This window comes from Hippopotamus amphibius, chromosome 16, assembly GCF_030028045.1.
Source record: "Hippopotamus amphibius kiboko isolate mHipAmp2 chromosome 16, mHipAmp2.hap2, whole genome shotgun sequence".
Lineage (NCBI taxonomy): Eukaryota > Metazoa > Chordata > Mammalia > Artiodactyla > Hippopotamidae > Hippopotamus > Hippopotamus amphibius.
The window spans coordinates 1,209,252-1,225,745 of NC_080201.1; the positions used below are offsets into that span (position 1 = coordinate 1,209,252).

The 16,494-nt window shown below is 68.2% G+C and overlaps 1 protein-coding gene across 1 annotated transcript in view; it reads right to left on the minus strand.

Moving 5' to 3' along the window:
• The window catches only part of ZFPM1 (zinc finger protein, FOG family member 1), a 67,385-nt gene that overhangs the window by 40,887 nt on the left and 10,004 nt on the right, over window positions 1-16,494 (minus strand). The window contains 1 exon segment of the mRNA XM_057712966.1: window positions 214-324. Coding sequence (XP_057568949.1) covers window positions 214-324 — 111 coding nt within the window.

A 16,494-nucleotide genomic window follows, 5' to 3' on the forward strand; every position in this document is an offset into this window, starting at 1 on the left:
TCTCCCCGGACCCCTCAGCCCCCTCCACGCCTGCCTCGCCCGGCCCCACGGGGCATGGGCAGCCCGCAGACAGCTCTAAACGCAACGCCCATGTCACAGGTGTGAAAACTTGAGTCCTTGGTGGGAACTGGCTTCTGTGAAGTCACAGCGAGGACGGGTGGCGGGGAGACAGGGTGCCAGGGCCTGTCCTGCCGTGCCCACCGCCTGACTCACCTGGACTGGAAGGGCTCGGGGGTTCGGGCTCCGGCACTGTGGCCTCCCGCTCTGGGAGGCTGGTGTCCGCGGCCTGGGCCTCTTCTCCGGCCTCCATGTCTCCAAGGGAGCCTGCAGACACAGCCCCAGGGGAGTCGTGAGGTGCTGCCCCTCACGGGGCACCCAAGACCGGCCTCCTGACCCCTCCCTGCACAGACGCAGCCCCGGGGCCGGGCGCAGTCAGGCCCGCACAGGGTCTCAAGCGGGCGGCCACCCGCACGGGGGCTCCCCCAGGTCCCCGTGATCGGATGTGCGGACCCCACCCTTGTACCCACCCCAATCCCTGCACCAATTCCAACGTCCGAGGGCCACCCGGCCTCCTGCTCACCGCGCCCGCCCTGGGGCCCGCGCCGACCCCACAGGCAGCTCTCGCAGGGTGCTGGCCCGAGCCGCGCCCCTGCCCTCCCCTCCACTCCAAGCGTGAGAGCAGCGTGGCGTCTTCTGGGCGGGGCCCCTGGGGCTGCGGCGTCCCAGGGCCCCAGGGCCCACCCGCAGCCCCCAAAGGTAAACGTCTCCTGGGCCTCCGCACAGCTGCCCCCTGGGCCTGGGACCCCTCCTCCAGGAGCCCCCACACTCAGGATGCGGGGTCTGGGAACATGCCGAGGGCGTGCCCCGACGCCTGCACCTGGGATGTGCTCATCAACCCGGTGGAAGGGGTAAACGGCTGATGCGACACAGGTGGGCGCACGGGGCTCGGCAGCCCCGCCTCGGGCCAGAGCGCCGCAGGCCTCGGACCCCTAACCCCCCCTTGAGGCTCCGGCAGGAGGGGCCCCGCGGGGCCCTGTGCACAGGGGGGACGACAGACCGGGTCCCCAGGCCACCAGGGAGGGTGGCGAAGCCAGGCCCGCCAGCGTGTCCCCGAGTGCGGGCCAGGGTGGCGGTCCCCGCCCCCCAGGGCAGGGGGCCAGCACCAGTGGGGTAGGCAGAGGCCAGTGGGGAACAGCGGCCCCTCTTCACCCCCCCAGGCCCTGGGCCCCTCACCTTCCCCCGCTCCTCCTCTGCAGACCCCCGGCCGCCCACCCCTCCCACGGCCCGGCTGCGCCCTCTGGCCCCGCGGGCCCCAGGCTCCCAGGACCCGTCAGAGCGGTCGTGACCGGAGGCGGGCGGCTGCTCCCTCCCGTGGCCGTGGCGGGGCTCAGACCCCACGGAACCAGCCCCAGGCGGAGCCTCACTGTCGCTCATCACTGTGCCCCACGGCAGGCTCTGCACACCCCAGGCGCGCAGCCCTGGGACCCCCCGTGACCGCCCCCGGCAGGTGCTGGGGCAGGAGAGCAGAGGCCGTGGTAGAGGCCCGCCTCCAGCCCCCCTGCCCGTGGGGTCAGCCCCGGGCCCGCAGTGCCGGTCCCCCTGGCGGGCAGCACACGGCCTGCGGTCGGCCTGTGTACCGGCCTCTTTCTAGAAGCCCAGGTGCTTCTGCGGCTGATTCAGCGCTGGAGAGGGTGGCCCGGAGCTGTGGTCCCTGCTGCCGACATCGTGGGACCCGAGGGCCTCCGTGGCCAGCTCTGGAGAATGGGTGTGAAGCCCCTGCGTCCAGGGACAGCAGGGACCAGAGCCCCGCGGCCGGGCGACGCCGGGCATGTGCCTCCCCCCACCGCCCAGGTGGGCCTCCGCCACCCAGGGAGACCACGCGCTCCGGCGGCTCGATTTATGGGAGAACAAAGGCTCCCGCTCCGCACAAAGCGTGACAGGAGCGTGAAGACAGAGGCGGCTGGCCACAGCAATGTATCCTCACGCCGCTAATTCATTCCAGCTCAATTAACGCGCTGATAACAGCAGACAATCAGCAGCCAGCAGATGGCCCCGGGCCCACACGCGGGACGTGGCGGGATGTGACGCGGCGAATCTGGCTCCACGTCTGCCTTGGAGCCCCTGCTGGAGCCCCCCCCCCGCCCCCGACAGCCCCTGGGTCGCCGCTCCATCCGGGGCTGGGGAGGAAGGTCTCTGCACTGGCCGGGGTGAGATGCTGCTGCTTCCCCAGGCACCCTGGGCTAGGAGAGACCCCGCTGGCCGGGGGCAGGGGCCCTTTACGCCCAGACACTCCAACAGCTGGGCCAGGCCGACCCAAGGCCAGGCAGGCGGTGTCCCTGCTGTGTGACGTCAGGCACGTCACTCCACCTCTCTGTGTTCAGAAGCCACAACAGCTCCGACCCTGCGGGATAAAACTTGTTTCACCTGCGTGGAGCCTTGGTCAGGCCTGGCACACAGTAAGTGCACAGGAAACACCAGCCGTCACCAGCATCAGTTACGACCACCCGGCGCCCGGCACCCAGCAGGGCACTGTTATGAAGCACCACCTGCGTGTGAGCCCTGTGCTCAGCGTTCTACAGACGTCTTCACTGAAGCCCGCCGTCCGCCCCGAGCCCGGGGTGGAGGGCAGCGGGGCAGCTGTGCGCGGGGAGGGGGCGGTGGGAGGCGGGCCCTGATGCCGGGCACGGCGGCGAGCGTGGCGCGTGCCGGGGAGCCTCCCGACATGCCAGGGGTGAGCCCCAGTCACGCCCACTTCGCAGATGAGTCGGCGGAGGCCCAGCAAGGTGGGCTGACCTGCCCGTGGCCCTCGACAGGAACTCCCGCCCCGCACACCCAGCCCTCCTCTGCGCTGGCGTGGCCTCGCGCCTCCCCTCCCCTGCCCATGACCTGGGGTGAGGGCGGCCCTGGCCCCACGGCTGGGGGGAGGGGCGGAGAGGCCCCGGCCCACGGCCGAGCACCTGTCTGGGGGGCGTGCGCGGGTGAGGACGCCCTGCTGCCCGGAGCACCCCCCCCCCCCCCCCCGCCGTGATCACGACGCGCAGATGCCCGCGAGCTGCTCCGTCTCCTGCTCATTAAGCCGGACGCCGAAATGGAAATGAAAACATAATAGCTATTTGATTGGGGGTGAGATATTTTGCATATTGGCTTGGCGCTGATAGCGGAATTTCATCAACTCCCTTTTTTCATGCTTTAAAACTGAATGACGGAGACAGGCTGTGTGCACCGGGTGATCTCCGCTCCCTCCCGCGTCCCAGGCCGCCATGCCCTCTCCACTCTGAGGGCGAGGCGGCCGGGGGTCCTTCTGAACGACCGCCCCGAGAGAGCCGGCGCTGGCGGTGGCGGGGAGGACAAAGTCCCCCGACGTGGCCCCAGGGTGAACCTGCCAGGTGGGGCGTGGGTGGCTCGGAGCGCTGGACGGGGAGTGCGGAGGCCCCGGGCAGACCCCCGCTGGCCCCTGTAGACTGTGCCCCTGTGCCCACACCCCACCCGCTGCCACTGGAAACATCACGTGAAAGAACCAGAGCAAAGCCCCTCGAGCCCCCCACCTGGACGCGGCGCGTGACCTCGGGCGTGGGTCTTTCCTGCGGCCCTGCTGTGTGACTGCGGTTACACGGCCATCTGTGCCTCTGTGGGGGGCGGGGGGTCCTCTGTGTTCCCGACGCACGTGGGAGGAAGGAGAGGTGGGGGCACCTGCCAGGCCCCTCTTCTGTGTTCGGGCCAGATTGTGAATGCAGGCCCACTGGCCTGGGGGTGGGTGGACACTGGTGGGCACGTGGCCCTGCTCGCCCGGACACCCCCAACTGCACATCCCGGAGTGTGGCGGACCTGAGTGCCCACAGCCTCCTCACCAGCCGCTGTTCACGCCCGCGTTCTTCATTCACTCGTGAAACCTCCCCCGAGTGCATCTCCCTGCATCAGGCCCTGCGAACCCTGCAGCAGCCAACACGTACCCCCCAGAAAGGAATGCGACAGATGCAAGTGTGGCTATCGCCACCAAGGAGAGGTGGAGGTGCCAGTCAGGGAAGGCTTCCTGGAGGAGGCAACAAGTGAGTGGCGATCTGGAATGGGACAGAAGGAGGTGGCGAGGCCTGTGGCCTTGCGCAGGCCATGCCTCCCGGAGCCTGGCTCCCTCATGGAAAGCAGGGGTGACAGCAGCCTGTGTCACGGGCTGGGGTCAGGGTTCAGTGAGGTGCTGCCAGTATGCCGAGCAGAGACTGAGGCTATTATTACAGCTGTTGTTACTGTTTCAACTCCCCGGGGAGGAGTCGCTGCTGCCCCTGGGGAGGTGAGGGGTGGGGAGAGTGGACGGGGTGTGAGGACTGAGGGGCAAGGCTGGAGGGCGGGGAATGAGGGGCTGGGGCCTGGGAGGGCGCTGCGGGCCGAGGGGAAAGGCCGGCCCCCGGGTGGGCGGAGGGCCAGGCCTGCTGTCCCACTGGTCCTGGTCAGCCGGCGGGCGGGAGGGGCACGGCGCTGCCGGGCAGAGACCCTGGCCTCTGGGCGGCACACAGCAGCCAGATAAGGCCCCGATAACGGAGAGAAAATAGCAACAGATTCAGACTTTCCCACCGCCGGGCAGCGGGGCAGCTCGGGCCACGGCGGGGACAGGGGGCAGTGGGGACGGTCCCGTTCTCCCTGGGGGAGCCGTGCTCTGTCCCAGGGGCTCGGCTCCCCCGGCGGACCGAGCGGGTCTGAAGCCTGACCTCTGGGCGGCGGGCCGTGGGACTTCTGGGGTCTCTGGTCCAGCTGGTGCTGGAGGACGAGGAAACCGAGGCCCTGAGCGCAGAGGCGGCCCGTCCCGCGGGACCACGCGACCCGTTCTCTACCCCCAGGTCTAACAAGGAGCTGAGCCGATTTCCAGGCTGAGCGGGAGGGAGAGAAGGCGTGAGAAGCGGAGCCCCCAGCCGGGCCAGGGAGCAGGGGAGCCCAGTGTACTGGGCTCTGGCGAGGGAGCCCAGGGCTGGCAGGAAAGGGGCGTGGGGCAGGGTGGGCAGACGGGCAGCTTCCCAGCTCCAGGGAAGGTCACCAAGGCCTAGAGAGGCTCCCATTTAATCAGAACTTCTCAAAACCTCTGCCAACACGTAGAAGGAAGGCAGGTCCCGGCCCCTGGTGCCCGAGGAGCGCGCACAACACAGGGGCGCAGGCGTCGTCAGGCGCAGCTGGGGGTCCTCGCACGCCCACCCCCCGCCAGGGTGCCGCGGCCCAGCACGGACGCCGGCGGCCTCGGCGGGTCCACCACACGCCCACCCCCCAGATGTGGCTGGAAGGGGCCCACCGCTCTCTGGGCCCCTGGCCGTGCCGGCTCCGAGCTCCTCCCCGCGGCCTCCACCCTCCGCCCCAGCGTGACGGCCAGGCTCCTCCCGCCACCCCGGCCCCTCCCGCCACGGGCCCTCCGCCCACGCCCTCTCCCTCCCTCCCTCCCTGAACTCCACCCCCCCCCGTCCAGGGGTCCCTGGAGCCTCACGTTTGGTTGCAGCTGTGCCCTGGGGAGGGGGTGCTCTCGTGCTTTGCCGCCCGCCCCCCCGGTGCCCAGCGGGAGGGCGAAGGGACACACGAAGGCCGACCCCGCCCTCCCCGCAGCCCGCTTCACAGAAGGCGTTGCTGCCGTCACCCCCACAGGGCTGTACCCGACGCGACAGGTGCACCAGTGGCTGTCAGGACGGGAGACGCGGCATCCCGCCGGTGCAGAGGGGCCTCCGGTCCTTGGGAGGCTCGGGCTGGGAGGGGCTCCCAGGCCCAGGCTGTGACCCGCCAGCGGTCCTCATCAACCCAGGATCAGTTCCCGCTGACAGCCGGGTGACCACAAAGAGGATGTTGGCGAGATAATCTTGGCTTATTCGAGCGGGCAGCCTGCCCCACGGAGGGGAGAGGGAGGGTCTGAACCTCCGTGTGTGCTGGGGCCTGGGCCCAGACACCCTCCCTCGCTGGTCTTGCCCCCCTGGCCCCTGGTGGCAGGCGTGGCCCTGGGACAGAGGAGACGGGGCGTGGGAGTCGGGGGGCAGCCTGACCCCGCCAAGGCTCAGGTGGACGGTGCTCGGGTGCACCCCGCAGCAGGGCGCTTACTGCCCCTTGCAGAGGAGCGGACGCGAGCCCAGACCCTTGGCCTCTCAGGCTCGGCCCCCACCTTGGATGGTCAGGCCCCCACCACGGCCGTGGCTGAGTGACTGCGGGTGCACCCGCCTTTGCTGCCAGGCTGTGAGCTGGACTTCACACGTGCAGCCGCCGTGCCCCGCGAGCAGCCAGGCCAAGCCTGGGAGGTGCTGGTGGGCGCACGTCCGGAGTGAGCCGGGCCGGGGGGTGGGGGAGGCGAGGTGGGTGGCCGCCGCCGTCCCAGCACACTCAGGCCATCGGAGGGCGAGGAAGGACTCGGGTGCTCAGAGCGGAGCCCAGCAGGGGCCCCGCACCGCGAGGAACAGCAGTGCCGCGACCTACTTCAGCTTCTAACAGAGCATCGTGGGGATGCTGGTCCGCATACACTTCGTCCTTTTAAGTGTCACTCGGCTGTTGGAGGCGTGGTCACTGAGAGATGAGCAGGACAGCCCTGTGTCACCCAAACAAACCCAGGGCCCCCGTGGGCCCAGGCCCACGCAAAGAAGCACTCCAGCAGCCCACAGCCCGTCGCCTTGTCTCCAAAGCCCTGCAGGGCTCAGTCAGGATCTCACACCCTTCACGGCAGCGACCACCATGCCCTGTTGCTTCTCCGTGCCCCCAGCTGCCCCAGCGCCTGGCACACGGGCCCTGAGCTCAGCCATGCGCCCTGTTGGCTGCGCCCCGTCCTCCCCCAGACCCCCCCCCACCGCGTTCTGACCCCTCGCAGGCGGCCAGGCAGCTGGGCTGAAGGGTGTGGAGGGCAGACCCGGGTGCTGAGGAGACGGTGGGCGGTCAGGGGTGGACCCAGCAAGCGTGCTCTTGGATCTGCTGTCCCCAAGTCCCCAGAAACGGGAGCCCCGCCGTCCTCCCGTGCGGCTGCGGAGCCCAGACGATCACCGCCTGGGCCTCAGGCTCCCCCCACCGTGGCAACCCGGCCACGGCCGGTCCGCTCCCCCAGCCCCCGCCCTTGGGGCTGTCAGCACGGATTCTGAAGACGCACGCGCTCCCTGAGTGACTGTCTACACCGTCTCCCCACGGCACTCGCCAGAGCCCCCGAGCCTCTGCCCGCCCTCCTCGGTTCCGTCTCTCGAACCCTGTCCGTGGGCCCTGGCACCCCCGACCCACACCAGCGCCCACCCTCCCCTGGCTCTAGCGAGGCCGTCCTGGCCCCACCCGGCCCCTGCCCGCGCCGCCCTCTCCTCACAGCACACGTGCTCCACCACCACCTCTGTCCCTGGACACTGAGGCACCTCAGCCCTGGCACACAGCAGATGCTCAGGGAACGCTGGTGACCGCATGATAGGACGGGGAGCGGACAGGCTGGGCTCAGAGCCACGCGTGGCCGGGGGCTGCCTGAGCCCACAGGGGAGGAGCCGGGCACAGCGGTGGGGGTTGCGGAGTCCGGTGTGGCCCCAGAGGGGAGCCTGGGGGCTGAGCCGGCCTGTTGGGGGGGGTGTGACCAGGGATGAGCCCCAGGGACCCGAGTGGGCCACCAGTCCCCAGGGGCGGAAGATAAGCTGGCTGGCCCTGCCTGGGCCCTCTGAGGCCTGGGAGAGTGTGGGGGCCCCAGGAGGGAGGGGAGAGACGCAGGCACATCGGGTGAGACGCACCCCCTGGGGGGAGGCCTGCACCGTATCTCGCCCCCAGCCACCACCACCTCCCCCCGTGGCCAGCCTGGCACCCACGGGTGAACCGCCCCAGTCCCAGGGCAGCCCCGGGCGCCTCCCAGGCAGGAGGAACGCCGCGGCCCCCGCGGTGACCACGGCAGCCGCACAGGTGCGCGGGTGCCCTCCGCAGCAGGCCCGGCTCCGCCCTCACCCACACGGGACTGCTGGTCCTCGCAGCGGCCCTGACTTCGTGTCGCCCCATCATCCAGGTGAGGAGACCGAAGCCCAGGAGGTAAAGAAACGTGCTCAAGGCTGCGCGGCTAGCCAGAGGAGCGGGCGCGCCTGCTCTCCCATCCCGCGCCCTGCGCTCTCCCCGAGGCCCAGAGATGGGGGCCCGCTCGGGGGGCATCTGGACCCAGGTCTGTGTGGCTCCCAGGCCCCCCCTCCCCTCCCCGAGCCTCGGTCTCCCTCCCGGGCTCCGCCTCACACGCAGCCTGAGGCTCAGAGGAGGCCTCCCTTCCCCGTCACGCTGTGGCTGCTGCCTGTCTGCCCCGACGGTCCCCGGAGGCCACGAGGGGGTGTCCATGTGCCTGCCTGGCTGTGGCGGGCGGTCAGCAGGGGTGTGACGCAGCTGGCACCCAGGGCCCCTCCCTCCAGGAGCTATCGCTGCCTCGCGCTCCGACCCCAGGACGCGCGCGCGCAGCCCCAGACAGCTCTGGAAGCTCCGCCGGGACCCAGGCCGGCACCAGCCTCTGGGGAACTGGCTCCACGGTGCAGATGGGGAAACCGAGGCAGGGAGCAGCCACCCCGAGAGAGCAGGACCCTGGGCCACCTGCCCGCACGGCCGCTCAGGACAGCGCAGAGCGGAGACTGTGCTGGGCTCTGAGGCATACGGCTCTGAGCCTGGGGAGCCTGCCCAGGCCTCGGTCTACCCACCTGGGAAACGGGGATCAAACTACCGACCTCACGGAGCCATTGTGAGGGTGGATGGGAAAGGGCTTTGCAGAAGATACAGATGCCCCCGCGTGGGGGTCCTTCCCAGGAGCCCTGTGATTCCTTCCACCAGGCCTGCCACGGGCCGGGGCACCCGTGAGCAAGCAGGTCCAGACGGGGGTGCACAAGCTGGGGGGGGGGGGTGAACACACAGCTTGGATATCATGACGGGCCAGGATGGGCACAGGATAAAGAACGGTGCGTGGGTGTGGGAGTGGTCACTGAGGGCTTCACGGAGGAGGCGATCCTTGAGCTGTGACTGTGAACGGGGAACTCTAGACAGAGGGAAATGCCAGCGCAAAGTCCTGGAATTGGGAAAGAGTTTGGTGGATTTGGGTGCTACAGCTGAGGACGGAGCACCAAGGCTGAGAGAGAGGCCGAGAGGCCGGAGCAGCGGGGTGGCCGGCCGGGGTTATTCTCAGCACCGTGGGAAACTACGCAGAAGAATGTGGATGCTGGATGGCAGGAAGAACCCCAGGGTGCAGCTGCCACGGCCCGGCCACCGCCTCCAGGCAGTCCCCAGTTTTCTGCCACCTCCTTGGTCCGGCTCTGGACCCTCCCCTGCCCAGAGCCTGTCCCATCCCCTGGTGCCTGGGGCCAGGGGCCCAGGTGGGCGAGGCAGAGAGACAGGGGAGGCAGAGCAGGCGGGAAGAGAGAGCGGGGCCTGAGAAAGCCCGGCCCAGCTGATAGGGGAGATTGGTTTCAGCCGGAGCAGCGGGCCTGCCAAGTCCACATCCTATCGGCGGCCTACACTTACTCAGCATTCATCACCGCTCAACGCGGACACTTTATCAGCGCTAGAGCTTGGCGCCATCTCTGGGCCTGGCCACTCCCGGCCTCTGATGGGCCCGATAGCTGCTGATAGATTACACGAGATTGTTTCACTCAGGAGAACCGATTACAAATGCCCCTCGGGGGAGGGGTGCAGACCACGTGGCCTGGGTGGGGTGGGGAGGGCCGGGGCGGTTGTCAGGAACACACTTGGGCGTGTGGCAGAGACCCCACGTGTGCCTGGTGGGGGAGGGCGGGCCACAGCGTGGGCGGGAACTGTGGTCAGGGCCACGGCGCATGGCAGGGCGGCCGAGGCCACGGCATAGAGCCGCGCGTACGAAGGCGGCCCAGGGAGGAGGCGGGGAGTCGTGCTGGAGAACGGGGGCCGCAGGCTCCACTCTCTCCAGATGGGCTGATGGGGGCTGACGGACGGGAGGGGCCACGGCTAACGGAGGCGCCCTGTGCGGCCTGCTGTCGGGTGGATGGAGGCGGACAGCTTCCCAGAAGGCGACGGGCTCTGCGGTGACAGGGCCCTGCCATCTGATAGGCGGGGGTGAGAGACCCCGAGGGGGATGGGCCAGGCGCCGAGCCCTCCTCAGCGCTCGCCCCTGGGACTGCAGCCCCTTGGGGCCAGTGGCCAGGCACTAGGAGGGCAGGCCTGCCCGGGCTCGTCCGCAGACTCAGCCCCTGGGCACGACTGCCCCGGGTCCCGCGCCAGGGCCACATGAGACAGTCTTCTCATCGTGGCACTCCCGTGTGCACTTGGGCTCTGGGTTTCATTCTCGCCACGGCGCCGCGGCCCTGGGGGGTGGCTGTCTCCTCTTCGTCCAGGCAGGCCTCCCGGTGCTCCGCAGATCAGGCGCAGGACGTGCACTGGGCCTGGGAGACACCAGTGTCCAGACCCGAGGCCACTACCCCAGGCGTCTCTCCAGAGCCCCGGGGGCGGCATGCAGAGAGGAAGGAAGAAGCACAGTCCTTTGGGCGGGCCCGTGTCCCTGCTGGGTGTGCCTGGGTCGTGAGCAGCTGCCTATTCTGCTCCTGCTGCACAGATGGGGAAACCGAGGCCCCGAGGTGGAGGGGGCTTCCCGGGCCCACAGGGAGTTGGTGGCTGTGCAGGGCCTGAGCCCAGACCTCCTGGCCCAGAGCGTCCCTCATCCCTGTGAGGCACACGCCGCAGCGTCCAGGAAGCTGGTCCCGGGGGTGTGGGGGGGACCCGGGCTTAAATCCCACCAGCAAGCCCCTCACCGCCCTGAGCCCGTTTCCTCAACTGAAAACTGGGAGTTAAAACATCAGCCTCAAATTCACAGATAAAAGTGGAAGAGAGGTCGCCGAGGGCTGGGGGAACCGGAGTCCGTGTTCAGGGGGACAGAGCTTCCGTCGGGAAGACGGGAGATTTCTGGAGAAGGATGGTGATGACGTCTGCACAGCCTGTGCACGTACGTGCGGCCACCGAGCTACATGCCTGAAACGGCTAAAGGGCACGTTTCCTGTCACGTGTGTTTTACCACACACGCACGCGCACACACGCACACGCACGCGAGCACACACACGCACACACGCGGTCTGCCGCCCAGCGCCACGGAGCACACAGCAGGCGCCCGCGAGAGCCTGTTCCCTGCCTCTGGGATCCAGGGACACACGGCCCTGCCCCGCGGCGCCCTGCCCACCGCGCCGCACAGGCCACGTGCTGAGTGGGAGACGGGCCGGGGCCGGGGATGCTGTGGAGCGTGTCCACCAGGAGGTCAGACGAGCTGACCGGTCCCGTGAACCGTCCCGGGCGAACCTCTGCCGCCGGTCCCGGCGCAGCCCTGCGGGTCTCCCACAGAGGCGGCCCGGGTGTCCCTGGCCCGGCGCACCCCCCCGCCCCCCACCTCAGGCATACCCCGCGAGCCCAGACCGAGCACCAGGCCTGGGCCAGCTGCTGGCCTCTCTCCCCAGTCGTCACGTGTCAGGGCTCTCGCCTCTGCCGTTCCCCCTGCCGGAACGCTCTTCCCCACACACGCCGTGGGCTGCTGCCGAGCCTCTCGTCCATCTCTGTTCCCAGGCAGCCAGCCCCGAAGCTGCCAGCCTCAGCCCTGCCCAGCCTCCCCGTGCCCACGCCCCACGACGGCGCGCCCCCGGAGGGGCTGGTTTTTGTCCAGTTCCCTTAGTTCCTCGGGTGTGCTTTGCTCCCCGGGGGCAGGGCCCACGGAGAGGGCCCTTACGGAGTACCTGCTGTGTGCCCTGCACGGTCCTGGGGGAGACAGGGCGGCCACGTGGCGGTCACGGCGGCAGTCTGGCTCTGGTCGGACGGCCCCCTCCCCGTTTCCTTCCCCTTGATCTCAGCCCAAACTCCTTCCCTCCTCACCCCTCTGCTGTTTTCCACGTATGCATTTTTGAAAAACGCCCACGCCTGCGGCTGGTTTTCAGGTCACGGAGCCCTGTGGGTGCCGTGGGCGCGGGGGGCCTCTGGCCGGACCCTGGACCCCAGCCTGCCAACGAGACATCCCAGGGGTGCACAGTGCCTCTGAACGGCGGGAGAATCCCCCCCAGTTTCCCGAACGCTTCCTACAGATACGGTCTCCTGTGATACAAACGTCTAAAATGGGGCTGTGGAGCACCCTGTTTCCAGAATACACCACAGCTGCAGACAGAGGACCCCGCCCCGAGAACGTCCTGTGTGAGCCCTCGCTGTGTCGGTGGGGACACAGGCCCGGGGACCCCGGAGGCAGGCAGGCCAGGCCCTCCCGCTTGACAGACAGGGAGGCAGGTTTGGCCAGTGGGCTGGAGCGCCTCCTGAGGGTGTGCCGAGGCCCCGCCCCCAGCCAGGTGCTGCGCGGAGCCCTGGGAGCAGAGCGAGGGTTCAGGGGACGATCCCGGCGGGGGAGGGCAGAGGGGTCTGGGGGTGCCCCAGCCACGTGGAGCGGGCGGCGGCGGGGGGAGCCGGCTGGCCTTGAGCCGTCCCTGCCCCGCTCTTGAACCCGTGTTCCCGTCTGGGAGTGTGAGCGGGCGGCACGGGTCCCGGGAACACCCAAGTCCTGGCCCCCCCGACGCAGGCTGTGGGGGCCTGGGCTCTGCAGGTCAGCAGGAGGTCATCCAAAGGCCCTTCTGTCCATCCCCCCGCGCCCAGCTTTCCACCACCGAGGCCAGGTCCTGCCGGGGACAGTGTCTCCCCACGTCAAGGGCTCCCCTGGAGGAGGCCCCGCCCCCCCCCCCCCCCCCACGGTGCTCAGCCCGTCCCCAGGCCTCACCCCCGCTCAACTCCACGCCGGCCGGGCTTCCGCTGGCTGAGGACGCACAGGTCAGGCCCTGGGTTCCCTGGCCGTGGGGCAGGGGCCTGGGGGACCACACTGGGCGCGGCGGAGGGTGGGGGCGGCCCTGGGCTCTGAGGGCCCTGCGTTGGGTCTGGGGGAGACTGGCTCTGCGGGGCCATTCCGGGGAGCCTGAGGGCTAGGGGGCTCTGGCAGGCGGACCAGGCTTTGGGAGGTAGGTTCTAGGGCTGCTGGACTCAGGGTGACCTGTCAGCCCCAAGTCTGGTCAGAAAGGGCCACCTGCTGCATGGGGAGAACCCTGGTGACAATGCAGCCTCTTCCTTAAATCCTTCCCGCTCCCCGCCATCATGAACGACTCAGAGCAGGAAAGGTGCTGACCCAAGGCCACACAGCCAGGACGCAGCAGCACAGCTGGGACCTTGCCTGCAGCCCTGGCTCCCCACGCCAAGGCTGGGTCCTTCCCTCCAGGGAGGGCGTGTTCGGCCACTTCTTATTTTTAGCTGCCTCGTCTCAGGGAGGACTATTTTTCGGCTTCCTTTGACACTGATGATGTCTAAGAGAACCTGGTCACCCTGCTTTCCCCTTCGATCTAGGGGCACCACTTTCGCGGCTCTGAGCTGCAGGGCGGTGGGCTCGCGGGCGTGTGAGTGTGTGTGCGCGTGTGTGTGCGCGTGTGTGTGTGCGCGTGTGTGTGCGCAGGCTTTGTTCCTGGCATTTTGGTGGGTGAGATAAGAGGAAACAACAGAACCGCTCGCGGCAGCAGATAGATAACGGCGATAGGGCTGCTCCGCGCCAGGCCTATCTGCTCTTTATCGCAGTTCCCTTTTCTTTCTTTCTGGTTGGGGGGTGGGGCGTAACTCCCCCGCCCCCAGAGCCAGGGACCTGAACCGAGGGGCCTTCCTCTCTAACAGGGCAGCACAAGGCCTCCCGGATGGAAGGGGCAGGGTCCCCAGGGCTGGGGTCACCACTGAGATGGGAGACAGGGCAGTGGGGGGCAGGGGAGCATCTGTCCCCAAGAGAGAACCCAGATCCCTCCCATCAGCCCCGCAAAAGGGCCCCGAGGAGGGCTGACTCCCGTTTTAGGACGAGGGCAGGGAGGCCCAGAGAGGCTGACACAGCAAGGCCACGCTAGGGCCAGGATTTGAACCTGGGCCTCGCTGGCTTTGAGGTTGGTGGTCTGCAGAGCAGGTACTGAGCTCCTTCCTTGAGAAGTCCTGTGAGCCCCGGGAGGGCACGGCCGGGAGGGAACAGGGAGACCCCAGAGGAGATGGCCAGAGGAGCCACTGACTCCCAGGCCAGCACCTGCAGGGCAGGTCTTAGCATCTTCAGCCCGTTTTACAGATGTGGAAACCGAGGCTCAGAGTAGGGAAGTGCCTGTGAACCCCAGTGATAGGGGCAGGCTGGACCCCCACCCTCCCTCTGTGTCCTCTTTGGCTCTGGTGAAAGCAGAGGGTCCGAGGGGAGGACTCCCAGGGCCACAGGACAGATGTTCCAGAACCACCCGGGTCACTGTGTGAGAGCACAGGGGCCTGAGCCTCTGCAACCTGGAGGCATTTGCCACAAACTGCCCACAAAGGATGCTGGTGGGATTTGAGGAGAAGGTGCGGTAAGCACGCCTGCAAGTGCCCGAGAGAACCCCGCATCCCCAAAGCACGTGGCCTGGGAACCTCTCCCCACTCCTCTCCCAGCTCCTCCCTCAGGGCCGAGGCAGCCGGAAGTGCAGTCATGCCCACTGCACAGGTGAAGAGACAGTAAGTCACTTGCCCAGGCCCCCTGCCCACGGGGCAGGATTCAAACCCAGCCCCCCCCCCACGCTGGTGCCCCTCCCCCACACATGCACCCATTTTACTGGAAATAGCTGACTTCCTTTAGAATACTGAAACAAAATAAAACCCCAAAGACAGCAAGAAACCAACTTTGTCACCATAGGGAACTATTTTCTGAGGACAGTGAAATGACTCCCAGATGGAAGCAGGAGCAGAGTCGCCCCATCATCCAGTGCTCTTGGACAGGGCTGTGTGGCCCTGAGCACTCACTCACCCTCTCTGTGCCTGGGCATGTCCCCCAAAAACAGAGAGGGCGGTCCCCTTAGGGCAGGTGGAAGTCCATGGCCACTAACCCCCCCAAAACCTCTAGCCAGGATGGAGACTCCAGGCCTCTAAGCCAGGTCTCTACGGCTCCCTCCCGTGCTGTGTAACCTTAGGTGGATTACTCAACCTCTCTGAGCCGTGAGTCCTCCGAAGAGAAATGAGGTCAGAGGTGTCCCTCCCACGATGCCGGGAGGACACTACAGGTCACGTCCAGGCCTGGCATACAGCGGGCGCTCAGCGAAGGCAGCTCTCAGCTAACAGTGGCTCCACTCGGATTATAAGTGGAGAGTCCCAGAGCCACCCGGAGACGTCCCTGACGATCCAGTCAGGCCTCCTGCCTCCGGGATCACAGAGAATCTCATTCCTCAAGAGTTGCTTAAAAAATAGATGCAGAAAGCAGAGGAAACGGCCAGCTGCCCTGCGCCTGCTGGGCCTTCTGGGTCGAGGTGGGGGGGTGCCTGGTTTCCCTCTGCGGCGCCCCCCGCGCCCCACACCTGTCCCTCAGCGGGAGGATGAGCCCCACGGAGGCCCTAATCGCGCTTACCGCACCATCAGCGCCAGATCTCAGATCAGCTGAAGCAGGCGGCTTTATCCAGACAGACGCGGAGATGGCACCTCAGCCCCATCCGGGCGCCAGCTGCCACACGTGGCGGCCGGGCGGGCCTCGACGGCAGGGCGGCCAGGGGCGGGGGGGGGGGGAGACAGCTGGGAGGCCCTCCCCTTCCCCAAAGGGCTCCGCTGGGTCCCTCTACATTCACGGGGCACCCACCGCATCACCAGGCACTGCTTGTTCTAGGGGCCGGGGAGAGAGCGGAGACCCAGATGGGCAAAATTCCCGCATCCTTGCCCCGCGCCGGGGCCCACGGACAGATGAGGGCACTGAGGCACGGAGCCGTGTCCCGGGAGACGGGGCCCAGGCAGCCGGGTCCAGACGCCCGGCTCTGGGCGGGAGCTGGTGACGCCTGCCCCCCCACGAGGGCCCGCCCCGCACCCGCCCTCCCGCCAGCGCGGTCCCTCCCGCCAGCCCGGCCGCTGGACTGGCTTTGCGCAGAGGCCTGGGAGGTGCAGGCCGGACGTGCCAAGGTTCGTGACCGGCCCGGGGGGCCGGGAGAGGCCGGGAGAGACCGCCCCCACCCTGCCCACCCTCCTCCCTACCTTCTTTTTCAAAAACATAATTTATCTGTGTATTATCAAGAAATCCAGACACTTTAATCAGTGAGCTATGAAGTCAGAATTTCCATTCTTATCTGCGGGAGGAGTGGAAATGGAGGAGATAGCGCAAGGGATCGCTGGTGGGGAATGCTAATGGGGGGAGAGGCTGGGCCATTGGCCGCGGCGACGCTATCTCCCCCATTATCAAGGCCGTATCTCGCCAACCATCTCAGCTCGGTAATGGGGCCAGTTCAACTTTCCGAGTTATCACAGGAGCTGAAACCTGCGCCTGCCAGAGGCCTGGACCGGGAGACAGTTCGGGCAGACCAGGCCCCGGCCAGCAAAGCCGGCACGGAGAGGGGGACCTGGCCGCCCACTGACCATCCGGGCCACTGCAGTGAGCGCAGGGGGCCCTTCTGCCCTCTGGGAAGTGTCTAGCTGTGGCGGAGCTGGGCGCCGGCACGCTGGGCGGGAGGGGAAACCGAGGCAGGAGGCCTCCCAGGGTCCCAGTGGGGCTGGGGTGGTCCCAGCCCTCCCGAGCCA